The following is a 21,053-nucleotide window of genomic DNA, read 5'->3' as shown; positions in this document are numbered from 1 at the left end:
ACATTAAATATTTAAAAACAATGGAACTGCATCACAACTTCTGATCATCACACAGAACAACTTCATTATAAAAAGAACCATATAAAAGGCCAAAAGATAGCACTGATAGAAACAGAAAAAAAAAAGCTGAAGTTGTGCAACACATTTAAAAATACAATGCGATCCATGATGGACAGATGTGTTCAGGTGTTGTTTTGCAGAAATCTTTACAATGTCGCTTTTAGCCTGTGATGTACATCAGAAGCACAGACAGAGATTTGTCAAGCTGTCAGAGGCACTGTGTTGCTGCCTGTCTCAAAACCCCCACCAATGTCTGGCTTAGAATGAGCTAATTTGACCATATTGGGATTTTAACATTAATACATGCCACATGAATTTTGATTCCGTTGGCAAAGTCAAAGTCAATCATTGCCAAGAATACTGTCTACTGGTAAATCTGCAGAGTCAGGTTTAAGTCAGCAGATTTACAAGTAAGTAAGTCTTTGTTTGGAGAAAATCAGGTCTTAACAATGGTAGGCCTGGTGGGGCAGAGCAGCTACATTTATTTTTTAGAGTTGTGGCAGTTAACCTGTTGACCTGGGCCCAACCTACATCACAACCAAGACCCAGGAACCCAAGGTTCTCAGTCAACACAGTTTTCTCTGAACTACCTGTTTTATGGGTTGTTTTATTCTGAGCCAGTTTGAATCCCTGCCTGATTTAGCACTGCTGCCTGTGTCCCAGCAGGGTTACAATATTAGCTATTACGAAAGAACTGCACATGGGACAATGAAACCATCAAACCTTGGCAGAGGTTGCTATGGTTTCCAATAGAATATAATGGTTGGCTGGTTAAAATAATACTGCTTTAAAGTTTCCCCATTTACTGTAAAATGAATACACTGTCTAATTATTAGTGAAAGAGTTGATTTTTCAACTGACACATTTTTACCAGATAATTTGTTGCTTTAACTCCAGTATGGCAAGTGTTTTATGTTTACTACTGCTTTACCCTGATACAATAGCTTTGTATCGACGACAATATAAAGTGCCTATTAAAGGAATTTAGCTTTTTCCCAGAATAAGAAGTTTGATACCACTGTCAGGTCTATACGCTAAATATGAAGCTTAAGCCAGCAGCTGGTTATCTTGTTTTAGCATAAAGAGTAGAAGCAGGCGGAAACAGTTAGCTTGGCTCTGATTAAACTCTAAAACCTTAAATTACCACCACCTCTAAAGCTCACCAAGTAATTTATTGAAAGTTAGCTTCTAATGAAGACAATGAACTCAAAGACGATGCCTGGATAGCATTGCCAAGCGACTAGGCTATCAAGATAGCGATTAGCTTATGTAGCGCCACTGTATCCCACATCGGACAGCTTTTGGCTAACATTCTATCAAAATTTCACATTAACTACTAATATAAATGATCATGTTATGCTTCCAATTAATTAAGTGGTGTGATACTAGAGTCTAACTTCTTATCTTTCAGACTGTATATTGTTTTAATGAACGTTAGCCTTGGGTTTACCAGAGTCGCTAATGCCGGTGAATTAACCGAGTGCTATCTGGTCACTTGGACCTCCTCGCTGTAAAAGAATGGGGGCTGCTAATTTTTTCAAGCTAGCTGCTTCCCAGTTTCCATTCTTTATGCTAAGCTAGGTCAATGTCTCCTGGTTTTTGGTCGATAGGTAACAGATGGATGTGAGAGTGTTATCAGTTTAACTCTTGGAGAGGAAACATCAAAATATTTCCACAAATGACTAACTATTCCTCTAAGCGTATTGGTACTGCACAGTTTATCAAAATTTTATAGAAATCTCAATATAGACTAATGTAATACCTAAACTGCAGGAAGGTGTAATACTTCAAAATACCATTCTGAATTGAGTATTGTGGTACACGATATCCAGGCCTACAATTAGAATTCTGCAGACTTTGTTTGGCACCGATTCTTGCAAAAAAAAAACAACACATCATGATCATTTTAATATATTTTTCAATGAAACTCAGAATATGGCTGTGAAAAGGGTCATTCCCTCCAATATGGTTGGTCTCTGGCAATTGCAAGTCAACAAAACTGCAATTAGGTATTTTTTCCCAATAGTACAATCATTTTATTATACAAATTGTCCCACATTAGTTGATTTTACTTACCATGAAAGTGAATAATGATGGCTTCTGCTTATCAAGTATGAATTAAAAATTATTATTTTCTAGAACTGACCTGTGTTGTAGTGACAGCGTATTATTGCCTCCCTCCAGTGACCACCGGGGGATAAATGGAGACTAATCTCTTTCAAATATTTGCATGACTGTTGCATGACTCTGACAACTGGGAACAATCATATGGGGAAAAAAAACAAGAAAGAAAAGCAGCTCTCTAGTAGATTACAGGAATTTGAGAAGAAAAGCAAACTTTATTATCCTTATAAATACTGCTAGTTCATTTACTGTATGAGGCAGTTTTGGCAATTTCCTAAGCAATCAAAGTGTATCTGTGATTTTCTGAAATGCAAACAAATATTAGAGACACTCATCACTACTGGAGAGATTATCAGTGTATTATCGGCTTGTAACCATCTGTTGTCAAAAAATAAATCAGTCTGTTTAGCTCTCTATTGTAATCACACCAGCAGCGACGTTGTTTCTGTCACTGCTGCTTTTGATAAACAAGTTGACAACTGTGATAATGTAACAGGAGCTAATGAGATATTTAGTAAGATGTCAGCAGAATAAAAGGCCATGCTGAGGCAGTCTGTCCCCGAAATGTCTCAGAATATACCGACATACTGACATTGCATATAGTCAACAGAACTGTTGCATGAGTTCAACATTTACCATAGCCGTCATGTGACATGTAGCATAGTGGGATGAAACTGATGTTTCCCATGATGTCACCAATGCAATGTTTCTGACATTTTACAGCATATTATTGTATAAGTATATTGTACCGCTGCATATAATCAAAATAAGGAGCATTGTGTGAAATGAACAATAACCATATAGTAACATCACTGTTTCACCATAAAAACAAAACAACATCGAACATCATTGAATTGGACTGAGCAACACTGTGGATCCACTATTGACTTGAAACGACTGAGGTCTAACAGAAAAAGTTTGTGGGTTTGTTTGTTGGCTGTTCTAGAAATCCATTGGCTCATTGGGACACTGCTAATTTGGCTTCATGACCTCAAATAATTAACAAAAAAAAAAGTTTAAAAGGCATTTTAGTTAAATAACAGGGAGTGGAGTTTGTTCAACATTTCCAGGCTTTCAGATGAAGAACCACGAGTCCATTTTAAAGGAATAGTTTCACATTTGGGAACTGCGCCCATTCCTTTTCTTGCTGAGACATACCACTGTCTTGTCGTGTCATGTGTTAAATATGAAGCTAGAGTCAGCAGCCGGTTGGCTTAGCTTAAAACATTTTTTTAGTGATGTGCCAATGACGCCTCATGAACCATTTTCTTTATTTTCTGTGCCCACTAGATGGCGCTCTTCTTATAGAAAAAGGCTCAAGCAATGGTAATTGAGTATGCTTTCAGCTCTTGGTTGAACAGAGAGCTCCATCGAGTGGGCTCAGAAAATAAAGAAAATAGTTTATGAGGCTTCATTGGCACATCACTAGGGAAACAGCTAGCAAAAATTCACCTACCAGCAATTCAAAGGCCCACTAATTAGCATGTTATACAAGTTTTTTTAATGCATACAAAAACCACTGTGTGTACTGTGAAGTCACTGTGTCTGACTCTAATGCTTTTAAGCTTTGGCTTGTGCACATATTAAACAAACCACAGCGCAGGGATAGGTGATAGGCCAAAAACATAAAATCTAGATTTTTTGGATCACGATTTTATTTATTTATTTTTCTGCAAAAAATGCCTGAAGACTAACTCATGATTTAAACCCTATTTTTTTAGACCTCCTGTGCAAGGTTGTTGAGAAAGAATGCCTGTCCAGACTCATATATGTAGTGAAGAATTTAAAGGACTTAAATAAAAGGTATTAAGGTAATGATGCTCCATGCACCTCTTCAAACAAAAAAAACAAATTTTTTTGATGAAATGTGAAATACGATCACAATCTCCCCTGAGTTACAGCCTTAAATAATGGCCAGAAGTGTTTTTGCATAAAATGATGGTGTCACAGTAGAGTGACCTTGGCTATAACATGTCATCACTTCATCTTTTAATTCTATTATGGATTTTTTTTTTTTTTTGGTAGTAATTAGCCTATTTATTCTTAAATTATGGTCAAAAATGTATTTTGTGAAATTTACATAAATCTGATCAGTGAGTTGACGTTTGTGCCAAATTTGAAGAAATTCCCTCAAGGCGTTCCTGAGATACAGCATTAAAAAAATGGGTGGCTAGACTACCCAAAAATATAATGCCTTGGGCTATGGCTGTTGCTGCCTTGGAGGCATAAAAACTCAGATAATGTGGTACAGTCATTGCTAGAGACGAGCTAAACAACTTTAATGTGTACTCTTTTGACTAGTGATGTGCCAATGAAGCCTCATGAACCATTTTCTTTATTTTCTGAGCCCAATAGATGGAGCTGTTGATTTATAGAAAAAGGCTAAAGCAATGGTAATTGAGTGTGCTTTTAGCTCTCGGTTGAACAGAGAGCTTCATCTATTGGGCTCAGAAAATAAAGAAAATGGTTCATGAGGCTTCATTAGCACATCACTACTTTGGACTTTCACAATGTAGATTTTACACATCATACAAAAATAAACATTCCACCTAATTCAATTAATATCATTTATCATCCAGCCTTACAACAAACTACATACAATATGTTAATTAGTGAGCTTTAACAGTGTTGGTAGTGTTGGTAGATTTTGTGAGTTTTGTAATAAAAAACAAGCCGTTTCCAATCTTTATGCTAAGCTAAGCTAACCAGCTGCTGACTCTTATTTAGGGAACAGACACAAGCGTGGAATCAAGCTTTTTATCTGACTTTCTGCAAGAAGCGTTTCTCCTAAAATGTCATCCTTTTCCTGTTAATTGACTTGAAGTTCTTGAACATTACCTCCATCCGACTGTTAACTTTAGTGTTGTGCATTTAAAGCGGCTCTGTATTTTCAGGTGATGTGTAGAACATTCACACTGTAAATGACTATGCAACAAGAAATACATTGACTGTTTTTTTTTGTTTTGTTTTTTTCAAAATGGACACAAGTAGTTCTTGGTCTGAAGCTATTATTTATTGCATGCGATGGTTTACATTTTTCAGGCATTTCAGACAAACCCATACTTGCTCAAATCATCAAGAAAAAATCCCCAGCAACTAATGCAAATTTGACACGTTAAATCACACATTTTTCTTAAAGCCAAACCCTGGTGTCGTCATAAACGCCAGTAAAAAGCTTGTGGAAACATTTTGATTTTACGAAAAACAATCTCATATTTATACCAATATGGTATGGAAAATCATTTAGGTTAATTCTTTGTTCTTAAATAAATAGAGCAATTCCCACCGGACACAAATAGAGGCACTTGAGTTTCTTTTTTTTTTTTGTCAAAGTGAAAATTACTTTTCACATCCGCATTGTCTTCCATACACATTCAGCGATGGTCAAATGATCCAAAACTTAAAAACTCATGCTTGATGTGCTGGATTTACACAGACCATTTAAAAAAAAATCCAGATTTTAAGTATTTATAGCACAAGTGAAAACAATTCATTTTATGTGCAATAAAGGGTTAAAAATCAGATTGAATTCGGTGCTGTGTAAATGCAGCCATAGCTTGTGCATGGACACACAGTCACACACTCATTCTTTGCTCTCTCTCACACACATTCACACGCGCACACACACACACACACACACACACATATATATAGATACCCTACTCTCTTGTTTCACTTCCTCATTCATACACATTGAATCATTCACAAGACACTAAAAAAACAAAAACAAACACTGTTTCCAGGAGTCACAGTCTGTACATTATGGTACACAAACATCAGTATTGTCCAGCCAGGTAATGATTTAAATAGACTTGACAATCAACTGTACACATATACACACTAACAACACAACACGACAATTGTTGGGAAACGACTACAAGATATCCAGCGGATGATCTGAGCTCATTAAGCCCATGTTGCTGCAGAAAAGCCGATGTGAGATTTTCACCCTGTTTACTTGATCTGCACATGGGTGTGGGCTTAATTAGAGCCAAATCACGCTGAATCTTGTAGTCCCCCCCCTCCCCATAAGTGTTTGACACCTTAGTGGGTGGGTAACTATGGGAAGTAGAACTGAGTGGAATTTCAGAAAAGTCCATAACCAGTAAAAGAGGAGCCAGACAAATGCTTTTCTTGATGGAAGAAAACCCTGATTTGTAGGACGAGTGAATGCTCGTTCTGCTGAGCTGTTAACTCTTTGGACTGCGACTTAACTAGGTCTTGTAATCCTCATTTCAGCTAGCTTGATGTTAGTTATCTTGATTCTGTACTGAGAGGCTGAGATCTTAGAGCTTTTACTTAAACAAACCACTGATCCAGATCACATGTGCTTGATGGATAGCTGGACGAGGTCAGGCTATCCTGAGACTCACAGTATGTGAAGCTTTTAATGTAAGTGTCCCAGCATTAATGGGAATTGATGGGAATCAAACAGCAACTCATTTTTGGTAGTGATGTGTCAATGAAGCCTCATGAACCAATTACTGTATTTTCTGAGCCCACTAGATGGATCTCTTGGTTTATAGAAAAAGGCTAAAGCAATGGTAATTCAGTGTGTTTTCAGCTCTTTGTTGAACAGAGAGCTCCATCTAGTGGAGTCAGAAAATAAAAAAAATGGTTCATAAGGCTTCATTGGCACATCACTGCTTTTGGGACCAAAACGTGTCCATGGAAATGGGTATCAAAAACTATCAAGTATGAAAAGCTGGAGTCAAACATCAAATTCTTCATCCTGTTCACTCATTGTTTGATGTTTAAAACAGAAACTGGACCCAGATAGAGGTTTTAACATGAATAATTAGATTTCTTGATCCAGAAACTAATGCAGAATTAAGAATGAAAAACCAGATTCAAAATTATAACCCTTAAGATTTCACTTGTGGTTTATGTAGACACCTGTGATCACCAATGGTAACACTAACAAGGTCTTAATAATGCTAGTCTTTTATAAGTCCTTTTGAAATTACATTTTCATCGATCACTTGGGCAGGAAACGAGATTTGAGTAGCTACAGCAAAAGAAGAGGAGAATCTTGCGTATCTGTTTAAATTGTAGGTTTGATGTGTTCTTTTTGGCTGTAGATTAACATGTACAGATGCAAAAATGTTTCCTCTTCAAAGTGCCTGTGACTGGAGTTGCCTTGGTAGCCAGGGTGTTACAGCTAGTGATTGCCAAATGAAGCTTTATGAACCATTTTCTTTATTTTCTGGGCCCACTAGATGGCGCTCTCTGTTAAAAAAAAGGGTCGGTTGCACACCGAGTTGCCATCTAGTTGCTATCTCACGACAATTTTGATTTCAGGTTTGATTCCATATGAGCTTTTGGTCAAAATGACCCATCTCGCGGTTCGCGGAGCATTCTAAAAATATTGCACGTCATTATACATACATGTACAGTTTGTGGGAAAAAAAGGCAGCAGTTTCATTGAATTAAGGCTACAAAACCACTGATCTAGGTTTAGGTCAAAACAATTCCCAGCAAGGCGTTATAAAAGACAGTTTAAACAGTAAATAAATGTACGTAAATACTGGAAGTGAAGTACCGTATTTCCTCAATTTAAAGCCGGGCCCCTATTAATGACCAGCCTCATTTAGTAACCGGGTGTAAAAACAATTTTTAGTAAATAAAAGCCGGCCTCTTTTACCGGTGTTATGTCAAAGTCTGTTCCCCCGTCGATATGTGTCCCCCTTACCTTAACCTGCACCAACCTGACCCCTGACCCCAACCAGTCCTCCTTTAAGTTGTTAACATGAGCCCAAGTTTACCTTAACCCCAAACAGTTCTCTCTACAAGGCCTAACCTTAAACTTAAATCCTAACTCCAACCGTGGAGGTGATGCTACGGAGAACACCATTCAGGAAACATCATTTGACGGTAACAGATTTCCACACAACACCTGTATTTTGAAGTTTGGCCACATGAGTTAGTACTGTAGGTAAATATCGTTGTTTCTCCTGCTGTCCTAGTCATTCTCCGTAAAGTCGAGCCGTTTATGCTCGTTCTTCTAAGCTTTTTAGTAGTTTAGACATTTTAAATCCTGCTTAAAATGAACATTCAGCGTGCTGTTCGTTGTTTGTTTACATCCGAGTACTTCCAATATGGCCGACATCCAGGTAACTGGCTACAATGCGCTGTGTAAAACACTCTAAAAAGTCCCGGTCAGAGCTGCTCTGATTTTCTTTTTTTAACAAAAGCCTCCTTCAAATAATAGCCCGCCCCTATTATTAGCCGGGTCCCAAACTGATTTTTTATTAATAGAAGCCCCGGCTACTATTTGAGGAAATACGGTAGTTACGCGGTCGACCTGACTACTGGAAGTGACATAGTTACTTAAAACTGGATATCAATACAGGTGTGTTTTAAAATTCTGGTTTGCACTTTGGTTTGACTTGGGCATAAAAAGTGCATGTGTACAGCATTCAAATCCAGCACAGGAATGGCTGCACAATTATATGAAAGGTAACTAATAAGTGTTAATACATTCAACGGATGAGGCAGAATAAATGGCAGCCATAAATTGTACCAAGTTTGATGTGATGAAATTCTTAAGGATTAGAACTTAAAAAACATGAATTTGACAGCCTTGTCATCTACAATGGCATCATAACAGTCCTTCTGCAGAAACCATTTAGTATCCCTGTGACTAATTACTGTGAGCTGTTAAATTACTGAAAGAATACACAACAGAGGAATAAATTCAGCCTCCATCAATTCAGCTCTAGTGGTTGTAGGTGAGCCGCTTTCCTTTAACAGCATGGTCCTTATCTAATGGATTGGACCGGTACTCAACTTGGATCGATATCAGCCTGAGGCTTTAATTCTAGTCCCAATCACAGACACATTTCTGGGCCACTGCTGGAGCAGATGAGCCTCTGTTGAGCTCCTTCCTTACCTTCAGCCTCCTTAATCACATCAGCCTCTCACATATCTTTTTGAAAATGATCCTCTCTTAGTAAAAAAAAACCCTTTTACCTTTCCTCTCTGCTTCTTATTTCTATTCAGGGACACGGGGAGGTTTGTAACATCTATTGTCCCTTTAGGAGTTTAAGCTACCTGGACTGATATACAGTCGCTCCAAAAAGCAGCATCAGCCAAATGTTTAATGTGCTAATTTGTATTCTGTGATTCACAGTTGAAATTCCCAAACTTAATTACTGTTCAGTCCTAATTGCAGGTGAATTTCAGCCCAATTAATCCACCCAGTCTGTGCCGTTACATTACTGTGGGTGGTGTCGGGTCATTTGAAGGATCCCAGTGGGAACTGAAGCATCGTCATGAGTCTCATCTCACTTGTTATCCCAGTTCTAGCTCCCAGGCCCATTTCTTTATCTTTTTTTTGTGTTTTGGCTCTGGTCCAGTCCTTACAGCAGGTGAGCCTCTAAGCGGAGCCAGTGCAGTCCTTGTCTGATGTATCGGACCAGCTCTGTCATGCTGCTCTGCTGACTCAACGCCTCCATCACAGAGTCCAGCTCCTGGAAAAACTCTACAGGAGAGAGAGACACAGTTACTGAGGGTTACTGTCTCTGCTGCTGGTGCTGAAATGAAACAGATGACTACAGTTTGTGGGGTTTTTTGATAGTGCTGTGGGCATCAAGAAGTCATTCATCCTGAACTAGACATTTAACATTTAAAACTTGGCTTCAACACTTTCCACAAACGACTGAAGGTCTTTGTTTGTTCTTGCTGATCTGTAATCTAATTAATGAAATGTAGTGGTGGTTCAAGGCAGCATGATAGTTAGCTCAACACATTGGATGTTGTTTGGTTTATTTAGTGACTCAGGCAGCATGATAGTGTAACGCAGGTATTTCTCTATGTTAACTAATTTATAGTCTCACTGGGTAATTGATTATTACTAATACCACACTGTGAAATTACTCCACTACAGTAAAAGTCCTGCATTCAAAACTTACTGAAGTAAAAGTACAAAAGTATCAGCATCAAAAGTAAAAGTACTCGTTATGCAGAATGGATCAACTCAGATTGTTTTATATATTCTAAATATACTGTTACATTATTTGTATTGATGCTTTTATGTCAGCCGTGTTTTAATTTGGTAAAGACAGGGCTCATTTAATGACTTTATATACTGTTTCATTTAAAAAAAAGTGCAGTAAAAAAGTGCAGTAGAAAGTACAATATTTGCCTCAAAATGTGGTGGAGTAGAAGTATAAAGTTACAAAAAAATAGAAATACAGTATAGTAAAGTACAAGTACCTCAAAATTGTACTTAAGTACTCTTCTTGAGTAAATGTACTTGGTTACTTTGCACCACCGATTAAGACCACTTTTATGACCACTTTACTTCAGTAAGTTTTGAATGCAGGACTTTGACTTGTAGTGGAGTGATTTCACAGTTTGGTATTTGTACTTTTACTGAAGTAAGGGATCTGAATACTTTTTCTGTCACTGCTGTACACAGAAACCATGTTTCTTTTCTTTTGTAAGACATATCAGACATACTGGTTTTAGCTGGCAAACTGTCATTTGTTCTTTTTCTTACTCGATGGTATGAATTAACATTTCTTTAGACTTAAATCATTCGTTTAATTAAAGCTTCTTTTCTTAATGCCTGCTGTGAGGTGTCAAAAAATACAATACATGTAAAGTAATTAGTTTGTTTGTTGTGATCCTACCTTGGCTATCAGTGGCCAGTCTGTCAGCCGTCTCCCAGTGTTCATAGCTCCGCAGGATGTTGTTGGTGATGTTAACGTGACTGGCAGCCATGTGGTGAATCCGCTGGGGAATAGCCACACTTCCTGACGAGCCTGGGGCTCCTCCAGATCCTCCCCCTGCTCCTCCACCTCCACTGCTGGCTGGGGAGGGGCTGAGTGAGAGGGGAGATGGAGTCCCATTGACCCTAGAAAAATACAGAGAGGCAGTGAGTCCCGGTAACACCAAGAGAATTAAACAGGGAGCTTCTGTATGCTGGAAGGGCTTTTGAGTTGCTTGATAACATACAAAGAGGGAAGTGTGCACCGCAGTCTGTCTGCCAACAGTTTAGTTGTTACATATTTTCCAAACAGACTTTCTGGTGTCAAGGATGTGCCTGCTGAATAGCGTCTTTATTAGTTTTCTATTTTTAAAGATAAGAGTGCTAAAAAGTTTGTGACTGCTGTCAACTGCACAAAACAAGAAAAGTATTATTTTTAAGTGGCTGTGGGTGAAAGATGAGAGGCTGATGGGAAAAAGAACATTTATCCTCTTCAGGAAAGTAAAATATGCCACAGGGATGATAAGCATCATTTTGAAGGTAAGTTCAATAGAAAATGTGTTATTTAATTGGTTTTATTTTTGATTACTTGGGAAATGGCAGCAATCTGTAAACACGAGTTATGTTTGCAGCCATGAGTTCGATATTAATTCTACTTTTATCTGTTTTTTTGTGCTCACCAGCTAGTTGCTAACTTTGCTGTTTGGTGCTGAGCAGCTTGTGTACAGTGGGTTTTCAAAGGCTTTCTACTAAAAACAGCTGCCTGCTGCCGCTGGACACAAAGTTGATGAGAGCCGTGGGAGTGAATAGTAAATTTACCATCCAAACCAACAATGAGCTTAAAGGCTCTAAAATGTTCAGTAAAGCTGAGAAGAATAGCAGACCGAGATTATTCTCGGTGGGGTGAGTAACACCTTTCACATTATATAGAGTCATATTATATCATCAAGACTTGAGTCATTGTGGCTTGAACTTGAGTCAATTAATAAGTTAAGTTAAAATATTTTATTTTATTTCATGTAATGCTTAATTAAATGTTTATCTGTTGAATAATTATGACTTGATTTGCCTTAACTTGCCTTAACTAAGGACTTGACTTAACTTGCCTTAACTAAGGACTTGCCTTAACTTGCCTTAACTAAGAACTTGACTTCCCTTAACTTGCCTTAACTAAGGACTTGACTTAACTTCCTTTAACTAAGGACTTGCCTGAACTTGCCTTAACTAAGGATTTGCAGAATGACTTAGGATTTGCTTGTGACTTGCACCAAATGACTTGGGACTTAGTTGTGCCAAATTGGAGAAAAACTTTCTCACTTTGGGTGGGATGATGTTCCTAATTATGGTGAAAATGAGTCAAACTAAATCACAGTGTTTTGTCTTGGCTATGCAGGGGAACTACAGCAAAATTCAGACAAAGCAGTGATCATTTCAGGCCATAAGGCTATAAAAGGTGTTAAATGTGAGAGGGCTTTCTGATATTCACTGTACAGTAACATCCATCATGTTAATATAAACGGCTCCCCCTGCCTGCACAGCTGGGTGTGTGGCTCTGGCAGTGATGTAATGTCTGTGATGTGGCCTTGACCCTTGCTGACCCAACGACTTGTGCCTGATCCACACACACACACACACACACACACACACACACACACACACACACACACACACACACACACACACACTGAGCTCCAGTCCTGCTGTTGTGCAGTGTCAGAGCTGTCCAAAGTCATTAGCTTCACATCCACAGCTCCTCCACCCCTCTCCCTCTCCTCCTCCATCTATCATCACTCCCTCCATCACTCCTTCTCACCACTCGGCAGCCCCTCCAGTCTTCTCCTCCTCCTCACATCTACAACAAATCAATCTCTTTATTTGCTTCCTGAGGGGTTTGTTTGAGCAAGTGGCTGTCATGGGCGGCATGGTATTTTGCAGCAGAGCTCCGGTGAATTATAAATTCTCAATTATCTGTGTGAATGAAGGTGTGTGTGTGTGTGTGTGTGTGTGTGTGTGTGTGCGTACTCACTTCCCATTGGTCCTCCAGGGAGAAGGTGCTTGGTGGGAGCTCTTGGCTGAATTCTGGGTCACAGAGAGACACATTTATTACAACATGTTTTTATGGGTTAAAGTATGTACGTTAGAAGATCCAGGAAAAAGGGAAGAGAGTGAAGAAGGACAAATGATGCACCAGAAGTCGTATTTTACAGATTTTGCCTGTGCAGTATGAAGTTGCAACCAAAAGACTTTCATACTGGAAATGAGAAACAGTTAGCCTGGCTCTTGCTGAAGGTAATAACATCTGCCTACCAGCACCTTTAAAGCTCAACATTTAACTTGTTAAAACTTGTTTGTTTAATTTGTATATTATCCAAAGTGTAAAAATTACAAGTTGTGTGCAGATGTTTTACCCTTTAACAGAGCCAAGCTAGCTGTTTCTAGTTTTATACCAGGCCATGCAAACAGCCTGCTCCTGTAGCTGCTTATGAGCACACAGCTAAGTGCCTTCAATCTTCTCTTCTAACTCTTAACAGTTAAATGAGAAAGCATATTCTGCAAAGTGTGAAACTCACTCACTGTTTATTTATTGGCTTGGCACACATTAATAAACATAGCTGTGAAGGTGCCAGAGTTTTCCAAAAGGCTGTTTGCAATCAGCTATTTACTAAGTGATAAACAAGGCATAAAAGCTCAACTAACTGGAATTAAATCTGAAGTAATTACCTTTTTATTTTAAACAGGGAGCTGGAATTCAGATAGATCAATATCTACAACCTAACACTTTATTTTATGTAGTTTTTAGTACACCGAAATGTTATGGTAAACTTTCATTAACTGAAAACACTGTGAAAGGGTCAAAGCTCTAAGACATAACCAGTGGTGGAAAGTAACTAAGTAGATTTACTCAAGTACTGTACTTAAGTACAAGTTTGAGGTATTTGTACTTTAATTGAGTATTTCTATTTTATGTAGCTTTTTACTTCTACTCCACTACATTTTTATGCAAACATTGTACTTTTTATTCCACTACATTTAGCTGACAGCTTTAGTTACATGTTAGGTCGAAATGTAACATAAAATATATATGATCAATTTAAAGTGATTTGACATTTTTTAAATTAAATCTTTTAACAGTATATTAAGTAATTAAATTAGCCCTATCTTTACAAAATTACAAAAAGCACTGCTTACATAAAAGCATCAATACAAGTGATGTAACAATATATTTAGAATATATAAAACAATCTGAGTGGGTTCATTCTGCATAACGAGTACTTTTACTTTTGATATTTTAAGTACATTTTGATGCTGATACTTTTATACTTTTACCTTATTAAGTTTTGAATGCAGGACTTTTTCTTGAAGTGGAGTAATTTCACAGTGTGATATTAGTACTTTTACTGAATACTTCTTCTACCACTGCTGTACACAGTAACACATACTGGTTTTAGCTGGCACTTCTTCATCATTCTTTTTCTTACTTGATGGTATGACTTAACAACACTTAAATATTCAGTTTAATTAGACTTAGGTAAAGGATCTGAATACTTCTTCCACCACTGGATATCATAGACAGTGCACTGTGTTTGTGACATGGGTAGCCACCCCCTTAAACGATACTGTGTTTTATCACCAATTATACTCTAAATGGGACCATAATAAACAAAAGTAACACCATGCTGTAATAAAGAAGAATTGAAACTTTGGTTTGAGAGCATAAAATGATCAGGGAAATGTTTACTGAGATCATAAATCAAGTGAGAAGTAGGGTAATTTTCCAATTGACTTTTACACAATTGGACTTAAAGCAGTGTAGTCGTCCCCTGCTGGCCATGAGTAAGAATGCAGATTTAAGGCACTTCTGCATTGGCTTCACTCTCATGCCTCCTGCTTGTGCACACAGCATGTAGGCACAGAACTACTCACTGGGCTTTCCCACTCAATACAGCACAAACTGAGGAATTAACAGCTTCAGTTTACATTTACCATCAGCACTGATTAGACATCCACATACAAGACAGCAAATTTTCCCTTAAATATTAATATAACATGAATCGAACCCCACTGAGCCTCCAATTTGCCCCATACAGCATGTGTCACCCTGAACATTAAATCAAATGTTACTCAGTGACAAGCACTTAAAACCCACACGAATGTGTCATGTGTGGATAATTATTTTACAGATCTGGTTAGACTGTTTTTGTGCCGTTTCTCTTTTCAAAGCTCCGACTGCTTTCATTCCTTTTTTTTCTCTCCTGTCAACACGTACTGTATGTACACAGCCTGCGCACACATACACAGCTAAACCCCCAGTCAGTCCCTTCCCAGGAATCCAATCCCATCAATGCAAATGCGGCACTGTGATAATGACATCCTCAGTAATTAATTAAACTAAACATAATTAATCAAAACAAGCACATTAAACCCTAACAATCCACTGTGATGATTGATGGAGCTAATTAATACATTAATATCAAAGAGAAAGAATGGATTTTAATAACGCCATGCAAAATTAATGCACAGGCACCATGAAAATGAATATGAAATGTATTTGAGGGATTGTAATTGGCTTTTCATGTTTTTCAACCACAGAGGGAGAAAATGAGAGAGAGGAAATAAAGTCCCTGTCCAAATGTGTGTGTGTGTGTGTGTGTGTGTGTGTGTGTGTGTGTGTGTGTGTGTAATCTGTGTGTGTGTTACCTTGAAGTACTCCATGAGCGACCGCGAGTACTTGACAGCGTGGTCTTTCTTCAAATGGAACATCCTCAGATACAGCAGAGACAGACAGCGGTTACTATGGAAACAAAACCATTAGAAGGCAGATGAATCCTCTGTACAAATTCCCTTTAAAGCTCCATCCTCAATATTATTTTCATGTCATCCACACAAAATGCACCCGGACTTCAAAAAACGCCCCACAAGTCCACACGGATTAGGAAGAACTTCAGTGGACTGAAGAACGTGGGAAATGTTTAATACTAGCATGTGATGATATTAAAATCCACATCTTTGTGAATTTATGAAGCACAAACATGGTGACATGTTTTTGAAGCAAAGAAGACAAGGTTTTATCACCCTTAGAGGAGATTTTCTATGTTTTCTAATAGAAAGTTTGCATGGTGACAATTGTAGCTGCTATATTTTCACAGATTGGTTCTCAAGAGGCACACTGCAGAAACCAACCGACAAAAAATGAGAAATTAATAACTAGAATTAAACAAACACATTCTTGAAACAAGTTAAATCATCTGCCAGTGCAGTAAGTAAATTTTTCTTGTAAGAATTCTTTGAATAAGTACAAAATATCTAGGCACTGGAAAAACCAATGATGTCTTAAAATAAGTCCAAAAATACTTATTTCAAGCAATTGTGGCTTGAAAAGCCCAAATGTAGTAACATTAAAATAAGCCAGTAATACTTGAAACTAGCATGTTTTTTTTGGTCATTTCAGTATCTGTGGGTAGATACTGGTTGGTAGAAAATGCTTTTGAATAACATTTAAAGTTCATGCAACTAAAACTCTCAATTCGATCCAATATTTTAAGTAAAAACTCGCCATATTCAACAGTTGAATAGATTGAAAAGCATGAAAAAGCTCACAATGTTAATCCTAAAAATAAGTCTTTAAACAAGACTGAAATCCCTGTGAAGAGGTTATTACCTAATTTTTGTTACAAAAACACACATGTTCTTAAAATAAGCACATGAAGCTATGGTCAGTAGGTAAATTATACTCAAAACAAGATAATTAAGATACTATTGCTTCATATAAGAAGAAAATACTTGGTAAGCTTCATGTTTTTTGTAGTGCACAAACAACTGATTCAAGACAATTTGTGGCTTCCAACAGTTTTCTTATGTGTGGCAGTCTTCTAAAGTGTTGCAGGTCTGTTACGAGCTCAGAACAGATTGTCTGCACTGGGGACTGCATAATAACTATAGTGCCTTTACAAGAATACATTTGGAGTTTCACACTCCAACAGCTGCCTCACAGTAGCCAGGTTTCTATCCAAAAAAAGTGGGAATGAATGCTTGTTTTCATCCACGACCGATTATTTCAAGTTGGTTCTTTGAGATAAACAGTAGGTGGAGCTAATTCTCCAACTGGAAAACCATTGCAGAAGAAGAGGGTGCAACAAGATGACGTTAGAGCGTCACTCAAACCTTAAATGTTGTAAAACAATGTCTGTATGTTAAATGTTGACCTGAAAAATAACTAAAGCTGGCATCTAAATGTAGTGGAGTAAAAAAGCGGGATACAAAAAACTGCATTATAAATTTGTGCAATAAAACTGATATGTGCAATACAAATAATATGTGCAACACACTATCTACCTCGTCTATACCATTTTTAGTATTTTAAGTGGTAATTTCTATCAATTTTTATATTTGTATGACATCACATGTCCTTGTTTTAGCTCAGTGTTCTACCGTATTTCAAAATGTTTTACTCATGTTTGTTTTGTTGTGGCACTCCCAATTTTGTTGTATAGTTGACTTTATAAAAACAAAAGAGGCTATTTGATTTGAAAAAGTCAAAAATTTGCCTCAAAATGTAGTGGAGTAGAAAAATGAAAATACTCCTCAAAATTGTACTTAAGTACAGTACTGACTAAATGCACTAAGTTACGTTCTACCACTGAAAATTGGCTGCTGCATCTCAATAATTTAGAATATCATAGATAAGTTTTTGTCAGTAACTCAGTTCAAAAAGTGGAAATAACACATTATATAGATCCATTACTCACAGAATGAAACATTTCATGTCAATTTATTAATTTCTTCTATTTATAATGATTATGGCTTAAATTTAATCAAGACGATCGATCTTTTGCAGTGGCTGCCCCTAAGCTGTGGGACAGTTTACTGCTGCATATTCGGTCGTCAGAGACTTTGGACATTTTTAAATCTTCTCTTAAAACTCACTTGTTCTCCCAGGTTTTTGAATCTGTGCGAGAAGAAAGTTGTTTTTGTGTGCTGTATTGTACATTTTCTTTGATTTTTTTGTTATTCATTTATGTATCTTTTGGATTTTTTGTTGCTTTCCACTTATGTATCTTTTGGTTTTTTTTTGTTGTTAATCATTTATCTAAAGCACTTTGGTCAACTTTGGCTGTGTATAGGTGCTCTACAAATAAATGTTATCTTGACCTCGAAGACCTAAAATTCTGTGTCTCAAAAAAAATTGAATATTACAAAAGACCAATTTAAAAAAGTGTGTTTAATATGTAGGGCCAGGACTTTAATGCGTTAATTAAGATTAATTAATTACACAGAAATGAACGCATTTTAAACCCACTTATTTTTGCACCACGGAACGTTTCTCACTGGATGAGTTTCAGGCGGACCGATTATACTGGAGCACCAACTAGCGTTCATGAGTTCAGACAACAACAAACCACAGTGAACATGAAGGAAGAAGCTGATGAGAGCGCTTTGGTTGGCCCCGTGGATGATGGGACATTTAGTTACAAAAAAACAACGGATGGAAGCGTCTATAAGAGCATGGTTGTTGCTATGCAACACGTAATTCACATATCACCGCAGCACATCCAGCCTCAAGTATCACCTCAATGCTAAACATATAGCAGCTAGCGGATAGTGTGGTAGCTAGCGTGGATTGTGTTTTACTTAAAAAACCAAAGTATTCTAGTTTACAGAAGGTCTACCTACCTATAGGCTACCTGAATTTATGAAATGTACTATATTTCGAAATATGCTATTGCTACACTTAATGGCAAAAATTGCACTGGTCTGTTGGACTTGAACAAAAATAAACAATATTTTTGTTGCTTAAGCTTATGTATTCAGTCATTATTCAATGGTATACTAAAAATCCATGTGAAAAAAATTACTTCTCGCTGTTCTCAGGTCAAATATTCATATGCGATTAAAATGCGATTAATTAATTACAAAGCCTCTAATTAATTAGATTAATTTTTTTAATCGAGTCCCGGCCCTATTAATATGTAAATGTTGGCCTGTAAAAGTATGTCCATCTATATGACTCAATACTTGGTTGGGACTGTTTGACTTGAACTACTGGAAACGGACTTTTCCATCATATTGTAATATATTGAGATGCACCTGTATTGTACTACACACACATACACACATGTTAAAAAGCGAATCGTACCACAACACGGCGAGCTTCTTCTCAGCGACGGTGGCTGAGTGGCTGGTGAAGTTCTTCAGCCTCATGGCATACCTGTAGACGAGAGAGACTCATTACTCTGCTGCTGACATTTCCACTGATTTATGTTCTTAAAATGTATAAAAACACTTTATTTTTCTCATGATAGTGAATAAAAGTCTACTCAAGGTTTATATTAATTAGAAAATCAAGGTTAAAATCATTCAAGGAGCTGCTCTTTCTGAGCATACAGAGTATAAAACAGTGACAGTTACGGCACTTAGTGCTTCATTCATTCAGTTCGCTGACAGCCGCCATCCACTCTGCTGAAGTGCCCTTCAGCAAGACGCTCTGCAGGTCAGCTTTATCTCACTCCGCGCTTCCTAATTAGGTATCTTCAGAAATGCTGTAGGGGTCAGCTGTTGCCTGGTGCCCTCGGTGACCTGACGTGATTGCTTAGCGAGGTGGTTAATCAGTCAAAGTGAAATTCAGCCGTGACAGGTGAGAGCAGTAACACCTTTATACTTCATTGATCTCTGGAGGAAAAATCTTGTCCTTACTCCTGCTCCCTCCTCAGGGAGGTCAAAGGTCAGAGTCACAGATCGGCAAACCACGCAGCTGGTGACCATTCAGCATGTTGCTCAAGGACACTTCAGCAGGATGGATGAGCGGAGCTTGAACCTGAGTCCTTCAGTTAAAAGACTCTCTCCCACTACAGCACCCTGCTGTCAACCTGCCTGCTTTCAAAGCACCCAGTCATTTGTTATTCTTACTTTGCTCTCTTAAAGCCGCACTTAGTGACTTCACACACCGGCAGCTGTGAGAGGCAGGAAAACAGCAGAGATGCTGTAATGCAACAGTGGCTACACTCTGCTCATTAGCAGCCCGCAGGTCTGTCATGCTTTAGACAACAACGATAAAATAAAAAAAATACAATGTCGGAGAGTCCAGACGTTTTTGAATAGAGCGCTGGCTTCACGCTAATTAGGGCTTAGCTTTTATTCCCAAACTCAACTTTTGATTAGTCATTTTGTGTGGGCAGAGGGGTGAACATGTGCAACTGCACAATATTATTTCAGCTAATAGGCTAAATCTACAACAGGTCAGGGAGGTTAGGCTGATAAGAGAGGTGTAATTTTCTACATATGAATTCTGAAACAATATAATTTGGAAGCAATTATTTGGAAATGTGCGGAGACAGTGCACAAGATGAGTACCCACTTATTTTTTTTTTTTTCAGGAAAGAATCATTGAATTACAGCATATATTAGCTGCTGACTGGTGCAGTGTGTGAGCTGCTGTGGACTGCCAGATAACTTTCCACAACAGAACTGCTATATTGGTATATTTATATATTTATGAGGACTTTGCCAGTTAAAGTTACTTTATATTTTATTTATTATCATGCTGTGCAGTGTATTAGTTCAGTATTATTCACTTTAAATAAACAATGGTTGTTGATAGAGTAACAAAACACTGTAGTATTTTTATAGCACGCACACACACACACACACACACACACACTTGCCAGATACAGCACCTCATTAGCAAGTATAAGGTAACATGATGCTGCTCTAAATATGTGCATTTTTATCATATATTTAAAGAAGCGATGACAAGGTCATAGTTCATGTTAACATGCTGTCTCTCACAGGTTTGACATGTACAGCGGAGTGTATCTGCTGTAGCTGCTTGCTTTCTATAATGGCTCGGCAGTGTTGCCGACTTGAGTCCTGTGACTTGATTCAAGTCAGACTTAGAATATATATTCTAAATATATTATTAGATTATCATTATTGATGTATTTATGTAAGCAGTGTTTTAATTTTGCTAAAAGATAGAGCTCATTTTAACTACTTAATATACTGTTATGTGGTTTAATTAAAAGAAAATTATGCATATGTTTGTTCATGTAAAATTATGCATATTTTTTATGTTAAATCTCCTGTAAAGAAACTAAAGCTGTCAGCTAAATGTAGTGGAGTAAAAGGTACAATATTTGCCTCTAAATGTAGTGGAGTAGAA

The 21,053-nt window shown here is 37.6% G+C and overlaps 1 protein-coding gene across 1 annotated transcript in view; it reads right to left on the bottom strand.

Moving 5' to 3' along the window:
• Positions 1-6,718: 6,718 nt before the first annotated feature.
• aff2 (AF4/FMR2 family, member 2) overlaps positions 6,719-21,053 on the bottom strand; it is a 263,724-nt gene continuing 249,389 nt past the window's right edge. Inside the window, exons 22-26 of the mRNA XM_059346008.1 lie at positions 19,032-19,103; positions 15,596-15,689; positions 12,924-12,976; positions 10,821-11,044; positions 6,719-9,667 (exon numbers count right to left, since the gene is read on the bottom strand). Of these exons, the coding sequence (XP_059201991.1) occupies positions 9,546-9,667; positions 10,821-11,044; positions 12,924-12,976; positions 15,596-15,689; positions 19,032-19,103 (565 nt within the window). The 3' untranslated portion in view covers positions 6,719-9,545. The remainder of the gene's footprint in view (positions 9,668-10,820; positions 11,045-12,923; positions 12,977-15,595; positions 15,690-19,031; positions 19,104-21,053) is intronic.

The sequence above is a fragment of the Centropristis striata genome, chromosome 12 (genome assembly GCF_030273125.1).
Source record: "Centropristis striata isolate RG_2023a ecotype Rhode Island chromosome 12, C.striata_1.0, whole genome shotgun sequence".
NCBI classification, from domain to species: Eukaryota; Metazoa; Chordata; class Actinopteri; order Perciformes; family Serranidae; genus Centropristis; species Centropristis striata.
Note: the sequence above shows the minus strand (reverse complement) of the source record. Positions and strands in the feature narration are given on the sequence as shown.